Source organism: Felis catus, chromosome E2, assembly GCF_018350175.1.
Source record: "Felis catus isolate Fca126 chromosome E2, F.catus_Fca126_mat1.0, whole genome shotgun sequence".
Lineage (NCBI taxonomy): Eukaryota > Metazoa > Chordata > Mammalia > Carnivora > Felidae > Felis > Felis catus.
In genome coordinates this window covers 42,480,956-42,493,058 of record NC_058382.1, presented here as the reverse complement: position 1 = coordinate 42,493,058, position 12,103 = coordinate 42,480,956, and the positions used below count along the sequence as shown (strand labels likewise).

Below are 12,103 nucleotides of genomic sequence, written 5' to 3'. Positions count from 1 at the left end.
CTTTGGAGGGAAGTCTATGCCCCTAGCCTGGGCACAAAGTCTATGCTGTGGCCACTGGCGTGGGCTACCCTGGATACCAGGGAGGGCTGTCTGGGAACCTGGGAGCGAGCAGAGCCTATCTTGTCTTGAGTGCTCTGAATGTGCCCTGCATCAGCTTCAGGAGGCAATCTTGTCCTGGGTGAGGATTCAGGACACAGTCCTGGGTCCCTTGAGGCCAGGTTTGCTGGAGGCATTTGGGATCCAGCTGGGGCATCCCATTTGGATGTAAAAGGGTCAAATCTTGGGCTGTGATCATAAGGAGGCCACTTTTGATTTTAAAATAGTTTTAAATTAAAAAACAAATTAAGGGGAAAGATTTAAGGAGTGAGGATTCTTGGCAGCCTTGGGATAATTACTATAAAGCCAGCTCCCATTTCTCAAGTCCTCTTTGGTGCCAGGCCTGTCTTGCCACCATGCCCGCGAGGGGCTGGCCGAGGTCCCTGGCATTGCCAGCAGCGTCAGTCCTGTTGTTTCAACTCCACGTGGCCGCCACCGTGCCCATCCCTCCCTCCCGTGGGTGGGCCCAGTTGCTGTGGCACAGAGCAGGAGAGTTGTGGGACAGATTCAGGTTCAAATCCCACTCTGCCACTTGCCTAGTTAACCCTCCCCCAGGCACATCATCACTGTCCGTAAAACGGGGGCTGAAGACAGTTCTTGTATCCTAGGGAGAGAGTCAGTCATCTGCCCCTGGCCCTTGGCCTGTCTTAAGAGGAAGCTTTACTAGCATTACTTTTCTTTTTTTTTTTTTAATGTTTTATTTATTTTTAGAGACAGAGAGCAGGGGAGGGGGAGAGAGAGAGGGAGACAGAGGATCCCAAGTAGGCTCTACGCTGACATACTGCCACGCTGACAGTGAGGCTCGAACTCACCAGCTGTGAGATCATGGCCTGAGCCAAAGTCAGATGCTCAACCCACTGAGCCACCAGGCACCCCACTAGCATTGCTTTTCTGCTGCTGCCTGCCCCCAAGCTGAGCAAACACCGTCCTCCAGACACCACCCTTCTTAATGTCTCCGGAAACCTAGAGGGAGAAAATGGCCCTTAGGTCGGGCCAGGGGTGCCTGCAAGGGCAAAGCTGTGCCTGGCCTCCCATCAAAGGGCTCTGTCCCTTCTGTTCTTCAACTTCAACCCAGTCTGGAGACAGATTTGTCCTGAGCATGGGAGTGAGAAGGGTCAACAGAACAAGCCTCTCCCTTCCCTGCATCCCTGGCTGGAAGCTGAAAGTCTAAGACCCAGTTTCTTCCTCTCCTTGTGGCCTCACCCAAAGTCCAGAAGTACCTCATAACCCAGGAGGGCCCTTCTGATAATAGTGACAATGACAGGAGCTGTGGTGAAGTGAGCAGACAGATGTGTCACCAGCCTCTCCAATCTCAGCAGCTCAGCCTTCTTCCCAAGGTTGTTCATACGGGTCCTCAGCCGTCTCTCCAAAGGCCCTGAACCAGTGCCCCCTCAGCAGTGTATCTCTCTGCTTCCTGTTTGCTGTCCTCCCTCACTCCTCAGCCTCCAGGCTGCCTGCTGCCTTCCCTACCTGTCTGTCTGGGTTGCAGTGATGACTGGGTCTCTAAATCCACCTGGGCACTTTCCTTAGGGAGCCCTCCAGATTTGGGCTGGACTAGGGTGAGGCGAGGAGGCCGTTAGGGTACAAATTTCAGAAGATGCCCACTCTCAGGGGCATCTTATAAATGCAGGATTGAGCCTGAGGGTGCATGCCTCTTTAATTTTGTTCCCTAGCCTCATCCTCACCCCAGCCCTGCCTCAGACTCCTCAGCAGTCCCCAGAATGCCCCTTTCCCCTGGATGTGTTGGGCCTTACTCTGTGACTTTTCTCCTACCTCTCAGCAGCTCCTCCTCAGGGGTTCGTACTGTTCCTCCTCTGGCCATCCTGGGCCCCCTCCCCTCCAGCACCTTAGGACATTTCAGAGCAGCCTGACTCTCTACCTCTCTCCTGGCTAACACCCCAACATCACACCAGTTCCTAGCATTCCTCAGCTAGGGCCCTGTGAATCCTATGTCCACCCTGGTCAGCTCCTGCCCAGGCTCCCCAGCCCATGTGGAGGTCCTGCCCTTGGACCCCCTCTTCCTCTCTGATAGCCAAACCCTGTCTTTGTGCTTTACCTCTTAAACTTGTCTCATCCAGTCCCACCGCTCCCCACCTCTACCACCCCGTCTCCTCTTTCCTGGCTACTGGCCACCACCTTCTCCCTGCTGCTACTTCTGCCTGCTCATCTACACTCTTCAGGGATCTTCCCCCTTTGCCCTTCTGGCTCTTCCCAGCCTCTACCCAAGACTCTTTATGACTCCCATTAGCCTTGGGAGGGGCCCAGGCTCTCCCCCAGGCCTCCAGCCCCCCTGGTCCTTTTCAGTTTTACACTCTGGGCTCTCTTTCATCTTTGAGTTTGCACACCTACTCTCCCCTTGGCTTCCAACTTACTGATCCTTTATATCTGCCTTGGAATACTGGCTGGAATTTAATTTCTTCACCAGATGAGGTACCTCCCCCCTTTTCTGGGCCCTCTATATAACCCTCGCCTGCTCATACTGATGTCCCTCCCCACATACTGTGCTTGACTTATCACCATCAATTCCTCCCAATGTCTACAACAGTACTTGACATAGCACAGGTACTCAGTAGGTATTTGTTGCAGGAATAAATGAGTTTATTAATCATTGCATGGATGGATTGTCATGTAGGTGGCTTTGGTGGCTGGGAGGGGATGAGGGAAGAAACTACCTAAGCCATAGCCAGTGTCTGCCCATGGCAGCAGGTGGCTGGAGGGAAAAGGCCATGTCATCTCCAGCAGGCTGGGTGCTGATTTTAATGGCCCGGCAGTGAGGTTCGTGCATGGCGGAGGCCTGCAGAAGAGGTAACGCCGAGAGGGCAGCTCTGCCCACCTCTAATTATTGCTTGAGTCTTTCTGGAAATGTCAGCTGCCTGCCCCAGGGAGCTCGGTCTCGTCCATCACAGTGTGAGCTCAGGGTGGGGCTGCTGTCACTGCCAGTGGGGAAGACGGGAGGAGATTCCCAGGGACCTTTGGGTCTTGGAGAGCAGAGGCAGCCTCAGGCTTGGACCATGCTCAGCTCCTGTCCTTCCTGTCCCCAGCCAAAGGGTGTCCCTTGACTTGAGGGTCCCATTAAGAATCCTCCAGGGTGGCCAAGGAGCAAGCCAGCTGAATGGGAGGGGGGTCCACAGCACCCCCCAGGCAGGGAGCCTCAGATGGTTTGGTGTCTGCTGACGTGGAAGCCCTTGGGAAAATGGTGCTCTAGTGGCCAGCTGGGCAGGTAGGCGGCTCAGGCCTGGAAAGAGGCCTTGACCACACGGCCCTTCAGTGGCTGTGGCGGCCGGAAGTTGTTTACCATGTGAATCCTCTCATCATCCTCTGAGGTGAAAAGCAGGCTCCGGAACTTCTCCATCTTGAGAAGACAGAAGAGATACTCAGGGCAGAGCAGGGGTGCTGTCGTTCTCTTTGATCCCTGACACATCATCTGACATACCTTGCCAGCCAGCTCTACCCCTCTCTCCTCTTGCTACCCACTCGTTCTCTTTCTTTGGGATCCTGATGTCAGTTACCCACAAAAGGGCCTTTGAACCTGGACCCTGCTCCACCTGGCTCTAGTTCCAACTCCATGTAGCTCAGACTTGTCAACAAATGCAGGATTCAGATTCTAACACAGCAAGGGTGGTCCCAGGATGCAGGGGTCTCCCCTCTCAGCCTGTGGTGAGGTCCTAATGACTAATAATCAAGCGAACTCCCAAACAAGAATCTAAATGTTTATTAGCAAAAGATGGGAGACTTGATGGTGGGACTATAAGCTGTAGCTTGCTGGTTGAGAGTGCCCCAGCCCTCCGATTGGTACTCTGGGAGAACTCACCTGCCTCTCAGAGATGCTGATAGGTTCCCGGAGCACGATCCAGGTGACACTCTCGCTCAGCGGGGGCGTTGTCAGGGAGCCCGGGTAGGTCCAGTAGTGCCGGCTGGCAGGCAGGAGGCACTTGGGGTTGAAGCAGCTGAATTGGGCCTTGGTTCCCTGGGGCAGAGCAGGCAAACCCAGGAATCAGCATAGACCCGCCGCCGGGACCAGACCAGCATCCTCCCCACTCTTTCCTGTCGGCAAGATTTAGTCTTCTCCTTGGCCCAATGATGCAAATTGTGGGCATAGGTCTGTGATACCAGATGCCACCCCCCACCCTGGACCCGGCCCTGTCCACCTGTTTGCTGATATGTAAAAGCTGTGGTGCCTAGGGCTCTCTGGGCACCATGTTCTCTCTCTGCCTTTTCCTTCAACTACCCTTAGCGGAGCTGGCTGTAGGATGCCCATTAACACAACAAGCCATCTTTCAATCCTATACCAACCAGGTCGTCACCTGGGCACCGAGCGAGGCCACTGACTCCAATGAAGAGGAGTCATTTGCAGGGCACTGCAGCTGCTAACCTGTACTCTTCATCTCAGCGAGAGTTTGCTGTCAGGCTGCAGTGGATGGGCCCACTCTGTGCTCCAGCCTCTTCCTCCCACCAGGCTGCTCTGGGTCAAGACCATGGACCCCTGGTCTCACCTTAAACCGAACCATGTAGAGCGCGTCTGTCAGACGGTTCATGCTGGGGTGCTCATCCCCTGTCTGTCAGGGAAAGGGTAGTGTGAGCCCAGCACCCAGCATGTCTGGAACTAGGGGCAATGCTGGCCTCCCCGTGCCCCTCTTGGCCCTGATAACCACCCCTTACCTCCAAGAAGACACCGACCACAGCCAGGCCATCGGGCGCTGAGGCTGCCTCCCCAAAGGTGCTATACTTCTTGGCGTTCCAGTGAACGAGGTGCAGCTATAGGGGCAACAACAGGCCAGGCCAGGCCAGTGCTTAGCGCCTCCGAGGGGCCGTGGGAGCTCAAAGCCGGGCTTCCCTCTGCAAGAGGGGTAGGAAGCCCCCAGGGGCCACAGATAACATCCACACTGCTCTGGGCCCAACCCTTTCCTGAGCCCCAGGTGACCCAAAGAGAAATCTGGCTCAGGTCCTGCCCTGGGTGAACTGCGAAATAGGTAATGGCCATCCATGCGAGAAGATGGTGCCTGCAGCTGAGTCCAAAGAATAAGTAAGGGGTTATCAGACAGAACCCTGGGGAAAGATACCCCAGGTAGAGAGAACAGCATAGGCAAAAAGCCTGGGAGGTTTGAGAGAGCCAGGTATGGACAGGAGATTCTTCACATGCTGGTCAATGTGGGGGGAGGTCAGGAAAAGATGAGGCCAGATAAAGCCACTTTCTGCAGGGCCTTGAACACCAGGCTCAGTCCTTGAAGGGTTGTCAGCAGGGTGTGGTAGGACTGGACTTGTCCTTCAGAAAACTGCTTCTCGAGTCACAGACCAGGGGGCAGAGTTCTGGTGGAATACCCTGTGCTAGGGGTGGTCTCTCCCAAACCTCTGGCTGTTCCTCCTCACCCTCTCTCGACCCCCACACCAGGCGCGTGACCATCCTGGCCTTCTCCAAATAATAAAGGGAGGGCTCAGGTAGAGGGCCTTTACCTCGCTGGGGAACGACTTGCCATCCACCGTGTGCTCTGAGCCCACACTGTGTTTCTTGCCCCAGTGGAAATGGAACTGTTTGAGTCGGTATGGCCCGTCCAAGGGCCCCCCAGTCACCACTGCAAGAAGAAGTGTAGTAATTTATGTGAGAGAGTCCATACGGCCCGGCAGCTGGTAGTGCCAGGACCAGGCCAGTGCCCAGGAGAGGGATAAAGTTTTCACTTGGAAAATTTGTTGGGCTAAGTGGGCTCGGGTCAGTCTTCACCCAGTGCCGTGGGCCCTTTGCGGGGCCAGGGCAGGAATCCAGGCAGCCTGCAGGTGGAAGAGGAGTCCGGTAGGGACAGAGTGCACCACTCCAATTGGCCACCCTCCCCGTTTCTGCCCACTTGTGCACAGAAGCTGGGCCCTTGTCTCCCAAGCTCCCGTTATCGCTAACAATAGGCCTTTCGTGTCTGGAGCCCCTGGACCCTGGACCCAGGGTTAGATTGGGGGGCTTCTTTTGTTTAATCCTTCTAGAAGCCTTATAGAAGTCATAAGAGACAGAACTTTGTGTTTTCTCTATCTTACATTGGAGGAAAATGAGGCACAGAGAGGGCAAGACATTTTGTCAAGATCATTCAGCAAGGCACTAAGTTAGGATATAAGCCTGTATCTCCTTAAGTCCAGAGCCCAATCCCCTAATCATCAGGCCACACTGTCTCCCTAGAACCTTTAGCCTTCCCAGGACCTGGTGTTGTCCAAAGGCCAGCTCCTGACGGTTCCCACTCTAATGGCCGGGCCCGGGCCATTCCCTGTGGTCTCTTTGGAGGTCCCTACTTGTGCTGGTTTTGTGACTTTCTCACCCTGATACCTGGTGAGCTAGAGCCAGGCACAAGGCCTCCTGGGACTGATTGAATTTCCAGGTGAAAGGGATCAGGCAGTCGAGGGAGCCCCAGCGAGGCTTGAATGTGAGTCGCTGGATCAGGTGACTGCCCCAGGCTCAGAGTTCTACTAGGCCCCTCCAGGATGGGTGACCAGGGCAGGGCCTTGTCCCCTGGGGGCCCCGTGAGGAGGAGGATGACTGAACAGTCCAAAGGCCATTCTTTGCTACCTTGCCCTATCTGAGAAGCAGGGCCTGTCCATAAGCATTGCTGGCTGGTGGACAAAAGAAGTCTGGGGCGGGAGGTGGGGGTATGGCCGTGGCGGGGGCCCAATCAGGCTGCTCCGTCCGGGAGAGGCAGGAGCAGCAGGGTCTGATATGACCTGTGGGGGTTCACCCCTCTGAGCATGCCCCACCTGGGATGCTGCAGTGTGGCCTCTCGGGGAGTAAACCCCTTGAGCTTGGCTCCCTTCTCCTCCTCTCCCTGTCCTAACTACAGAACACACTACTGTTCACTGTGCACTCACCATGTGTTCAGCACTCTGCTGGCATCAACCCCCATAGTGTCCTTGAGAGGAACACATTGTTATCCCTTATTGGACAGATGTATGACTGAGACTTGGAAAAGCAGGTGTCCTGCCCAAAGTCACACAGCTGGTGAGTGGCAGAGCCCCAAATGTCTCACTCCCAAGCCTACTCTCTTTCTGCTGGTTCCCTGTCCCCTCAGGCCTGGGTATTCTGGTAGGGAGGGAGCTCCATCCAGGCCTGAAAGTAAGCCGCTGGATCACTGGTCCAGAGGCATGCCCCCTTGGCTTCCTTTCTCCCTTCCCAACAACAGTGGCCTTCACGAAGCTACAGATGTCTGAATTGAACCCTTAATGCCCTCTGCAAGCTGTTAGGAGGTACAGTCATATGAAAACTGCTCCATCACAAACTGTCATTTAGGGTCATCAAGAACCCCAAAGCTCTGGGTGAGACGCTTTTCTAAAAATTCAGTTCCAGGAAATGTCTTTCTTCTGAGAATCCGCTGGATTTCCTCCCCTCTACAACAAGAACTATAGCTGACCCTCTTTCCCTTTTTTCCTAACCTACCAGGGAACTCAGGGCTAAGCAACTAAGATCACTCCTCTGTGGTTTCCTTCCTCTTCTCTGCTTTTTGATTTTTTACTTGAAACTTAATTTCCTTTGTGTGCTTTCATTGTATGCAGGATGAGAGGTGGAGACGGAGAGGCAGAGTACCAGTTACTCTCTTACACAAAAAACTCTAGCAGGTTCCCTCCTTGCCCCACTCTACCTTTCACAGGTCTGTTTATAAGGATAAAATCTCTTCACTGAGGAGCACTCCTGAGGCCTCCACCTAGGAATTGATTAGGAAAGAACCTGGACTCTCATCCCAGGGTAAAGAGATGCCATACGTTCCCGCTGGCCGCTCTCTGGTGCAGGCTGGTTGGAATCTTGAGCTCGTGGGTGAGTTGGAGAGAAGACCTTTGGAGTTGGACCAGGCTTGTTTGGAACTCCCCAGCAGTGGGGCAAACTCCCCATTGAGTCTCTATTTGCCCGTTTTAGAGGTGGGTTCTTGAGAGAATAAAAGAACTGCCTAAGACCTTAGCAAAGGGCCTGGCACACAGAACACATTAGCTCCTTTCTGTCTCTGCTGGGCTTGGCCAGATCACACAGGGAGGAGGGTTTGGCCTTAGGCCACACAGCAGGTGACTCACAGGGCCCAGAGTGAAAACAAACCTGACCTAAAGCAGTAAATGGAAGAGAAGGAAGGGAATTCACATTTCTTGAGCATTTGCTATATGCCAGCACTACAAACATCACTTCCGTTTTTCATTTTTCCTCCCTATGACCCTAGAGAGGAAAAGAGCATCCCGTTTTGTGCATAAGCTGACTGAGGCTCAGCCCAAGCCTTCAGAGCTGGTGAGAGGTGGAGGCTTCCTTCCCTGCCACAGCACGCCAGCCTTCCTGAGCCTGTCCAACACAGGGTGAGGAGCCCAGGGGGAGGGGGCCAGCCTCCGCCAAGGGCCACTCACCAGTTCGGTCGTCGCTGTCATTGAAGTCCACTTGGACAGAGTGGCCATTGTTGGTGATGCTGAGGGATATGCAGGCCTCGTAGGAAAGCTCCAGTGGCTTCAGGCTGGGTGAGTACACAGCCTGGCTGGACACGATGTTGATTGGTGACTGGCGGTCTCCCTGGGCAATGGGATACAGCTTGTGCCACTGTGAGGGGCCTGCAGATGGGGAGAGGGCAAGGACTCAGGCTAGCCTGGATCTCTGGGCCATGGGCTGAGGACACCTGTGGAGGACGGTCTCCCTGGTATCCCTTCAGAGGTTAGCCCCTACTTTGGGGCTCTAGTCCCAGCTCTGCCACTTCCCCTCTCCGCCTCCATTTCCTTGTCTGCAAAATGGCCTTACTAAAACTCATCTCCCAGAGCTGATAAGAGGCCTCGTAAGGTAATTTATGGAAGGGAGCCAATATAGTCACAAGCCAAGGGGCGGTTCTAGGCAGTGACTCCTCCCTAATTCCCAGTAGTGCTCACAGAGGGCCCCAGGCATCTGAAGTCCCTGACCTGACCGTACCACGTATCTGGCCTCTTCCTGCACCTTGAGCATGTTCGTGTTGGTGTTTGTGAAAATAATAACATAAGCTAACATCGACCTAGCCTTGGCTCTGAGACATGTGTTCGTTCCTCACAATCACATTGTGAAGCAGATACCAGCATGATCCCCATTTCATAGATGAAAGAACTGAGGGCAATTCACCCACACTTCGCACACACACTTCGGTACCGATATAAACACACAGCACGTGCATGTCTGGCACGTGCCTACAGACTATAGAGATTTTCATGGGTACATACGTATATGCACAGTGACCTGGGTTCATCGGGCCCAGAGTGGCCAGGGCCAGCAACATACATGTGTATAAACACACAGCGCTGCCACCTACACCTGACACACGCATATACACCGTCACACACAAACACTCCCTGTTGCAAACCCAGGTCTGCAATAAAAGACTACAGCAAAATACGTGCTCGTGCAAGCACATACACACACACCTGCGTGCACACCCACGAGCGCCCACCACCTGCCTCCCAGAGGCTCCATCTGCAGCCTAGAGGCTCGGCATCTCCCTGGGGAACATCCTGAGATGCAACCTATTTTTAGAGCTATTGCCGGCTGGTGCTTCTCCCCGTTTTTGGCTTCTTAAGTTTTCCTGAGAAAACAGCAGCAGGTGCCGACAGAGCTGTGTCCCCAATGGATGACTCAGAATCGTGGCCCAGACCCACTGGGTTATTTTTGAAGTCCTGTGAGCATGCCGCATGCCGGCACCTCTATTCTCTGTCCTTCCCTCTTTCATTGTTCCTAACCTGAATGACCCAGGTCTGGCTGGGTGAGGGGCAGTGGCCTGAGGGTGGTAGGCCCATGGGGCAGGCCCTATAGGATACTGGGTGCTCAGAGCTGGTGGGCAAGACTAGCAGATGGATACAGTCAGGGGACTCTGACTCTGGAGGAAACACCCAGAAACTGTCTCAAAGCGGGTGCTGGAAGGAAGATGATCTATGGGTTCTGTCAACCTGCCCCTTCTCTGCCTCTCTCTCCCACTTTGCTGGTCTCTGTTGCCTTTTTCTGAATGTCTCTAGCTTTTGCATGCCCAGCTCTGGGGGTCTCCCCTCCAAAATATGCTCTTGTGTCCCTGGATCCCAGAGGGAGCCAGACACACAACAGCCCCTCCCTAACTCCTTCTGACCCACTGCAACCTCCCAACCCCCTCCCAACCTCCTCCCAATTAGCCCAGGACCCCCATCCTCCCACAAAGAGTGACTGTCTCTCCGGAGAGGGAAGGCGAGGAGTGTTCCTGTCACCAGCACCTTCCTTTCTCCCCACATCCACCTGCCCTGCCTAGCATTTTCTCCTGGCAGGGTAGGTTTTGAGTTCTCGCTGTTCACCAGAGGGAAAGGGGGAAACACTTACCCCACACCCCTATACCCCCTTGGTAAGAAATAGCCCGAAGGGTAACTGACCTGTCCCAGACTCACATTCAAGCCATCTGGCTCTCCCTCTGCCTCTTTTCCCTTCCTATGCATCCTAAGGAAACTGAGGCAGGATCGGGTGCTATTTTCCCAATCAAACCAGGAGGCTCGTGTGGGCCACGGGCTCCCACGCTTCACACCAGGACGTGCTCAGACACTCTGCTCGATGTAGACACCTAGACACACGCGCGCGCCCACAAATGCCCCCTTCCCGCACGTACCTGCCAGCAGGAGAGCCCGGACACTTCCCCGGGGAAACTCTCCCGGGGACATCGCGCCCTTGTCCAGCAGAGCCCGGCTCCCGGGAGGTCCCCGCACACACGCCGTGCGCGCTCCCCGCCATAGACACCCGCGCACAGCTCCGCCCGGACCGCCCCCAGCTGCCCAGGGCCACCTCCGCCCCCTGTGCCTGCGGCGGGTGAGTGAGTGTTGGGGCCCAGGTCCGGGCGAGCACAGCAGTCAGGGGCTGCGCGGAGGAGGCGGCAGGACGCGCGCTCAGCCAGGGGGTGGCTAGCTGGCGGCGGGGCAGGCCGGGTCGCAGCGCGGACTTTGGGCCAGGAGTGGGGGAGCCAGAGCTTGCGCCGGGCGGGTGGGCTGGATTCGGGGGGCTGGGCCAGAGGGGGTCCCGGTTCCTCCCTGACGGTGGGGGGCTTGAAGTCCGGGAAATCCGGCTGGGCTCGTGGGTTAGATCCAGCGGGTCGGGGCTGGCCAGGGTCTGCGCCTACCGTCGTTCTGGCCGTAGCCCCAGCCGTGGTGGCCGGTCATGCCGCTGTCGTCCCCGCAGCCGTGCACCTGCCTGCTCCTTCCTCTCAGTTCCGCTGGCTCTGGCTGCGGCTCCAGCCCCGCTCGCTACCGCCGAGCAGCCTCTTAAAGCTGCGGCGCGCGGGAGGAGCAGTTCCCGGGGGACCCGCCCCCCCAACCCCCGGCAGGGCGAAAGAGGCCGGCGGTGCCCCGCCCCCGCCCGCCTGCCCGCTGGCCAGTTGAACCCCAGAGTTGAGTCGAGATGGGGGGGTGGGTCAGGGGACGTAAACCTCTCTCCCTACTCCCCATCCCCCCTCCCTGGCTGGACGACTCTCCCTTTTCACGTGTACGGCTCCGGACTGTCCTGTGCTGAGGACTGCCCAGGTTTCCCCACATCCCACCCCATCCCTGGGCTTGTCCCTGAGCCGTAAATCCAATTCCCAGGGACCTGGACTCTGGGCCCTGAGTCCTCTGGGATTAAAAAGTCCCCTCTAATATGCAAAGTGCCTTGACCGTCAAGTCACCAGAAGTGGAGCTTCCCCTGTTTGCCAGACACTAGGGCAGGCGCCAGGCCAAGCTTTCTGTCATCTACCTCTCGTATCTACCCTACGACATTGAGTGGTACTTCCATGGGCCCTCTTTCACAGAGAAAGGGCTGAGGCCTAGAGAGGTAAAATGACCTGCACAGCGTGCAAGGGATTCACTCCCAGTTTGTCTCACTCCAGACTTTGCTCTTTACCACTTCCCTTTGGTGCTGGGGCAGGGGTCCTGTGGTTATGGGGATCTAGGAGCTTTGGGTAGGAGAAGGGACAGGACTGGCAATCCAAACCCCTGGCCCTGGTGGAACCAGAGCCTCAAAGGGAGAATGGGAAGGAAGTAGCATCAACCCGCGGGCATGAGGACAGACAGTCAAGAG

At 55.8% G+C, this 12,103-nt stretch overlaps 2 protein-coding genes across 4 annotated transcripts in view; one reads left to right on the top strand and one right to left on the bottom strand.

The window, feature by feature from the left end:
* The window catches only part of NAE1 (NEDD8 activating enzyme E1 subunit 1), a 56,850-nt gene that overhangs the window by 13,591 nt on the left and 31,156 nt on the right, over positions 1-12,103 (top strand). The window lies entirely within an intron of this gene.
* On the bottom strand, positions 2,671-11,336 carry CA7 (carbonic anhydrase 7). 3 transcript variants are annotated; one of them, XM_011290124.4, is made up of 7 exons: positions 11,172-11,336; positions 8,443-8,640; positions 5,548-5,666; positions 4,756-4,851; positions 4,590-4,652; positions 3,908-4,063; positions 2,671-3,448 (listed from the first exon to the last, which is right to left on the bottom strand). In XM_011290124.4, the coding sequence occupies exons 1-7, from the start codon at positions 11,209-11,211 to the stop codon at positions 3,326-3,328; spliced, it is 795 nt and encodes a 264-aa protein (XP_011288426.1). In that variant the 5' UTR covers positions 11,212-11,336; the 3' UTR covers positions 2,671-3,325. The 3 variants fall into 3 exon arrangements, with proteins under 3 accessions (XP_011288426.1, XP_019675414.1, XP_019675415.1); XM_019819855.3 differs by lacking the exon at positions 11,172-11,336 and adding an exon at positions 10,668-11,037; XM_019819856.3 differs by lacking the exons at positions 4,756-4,851; positions 11,172-11,336 and adding an exon at positions 10,668-11,036.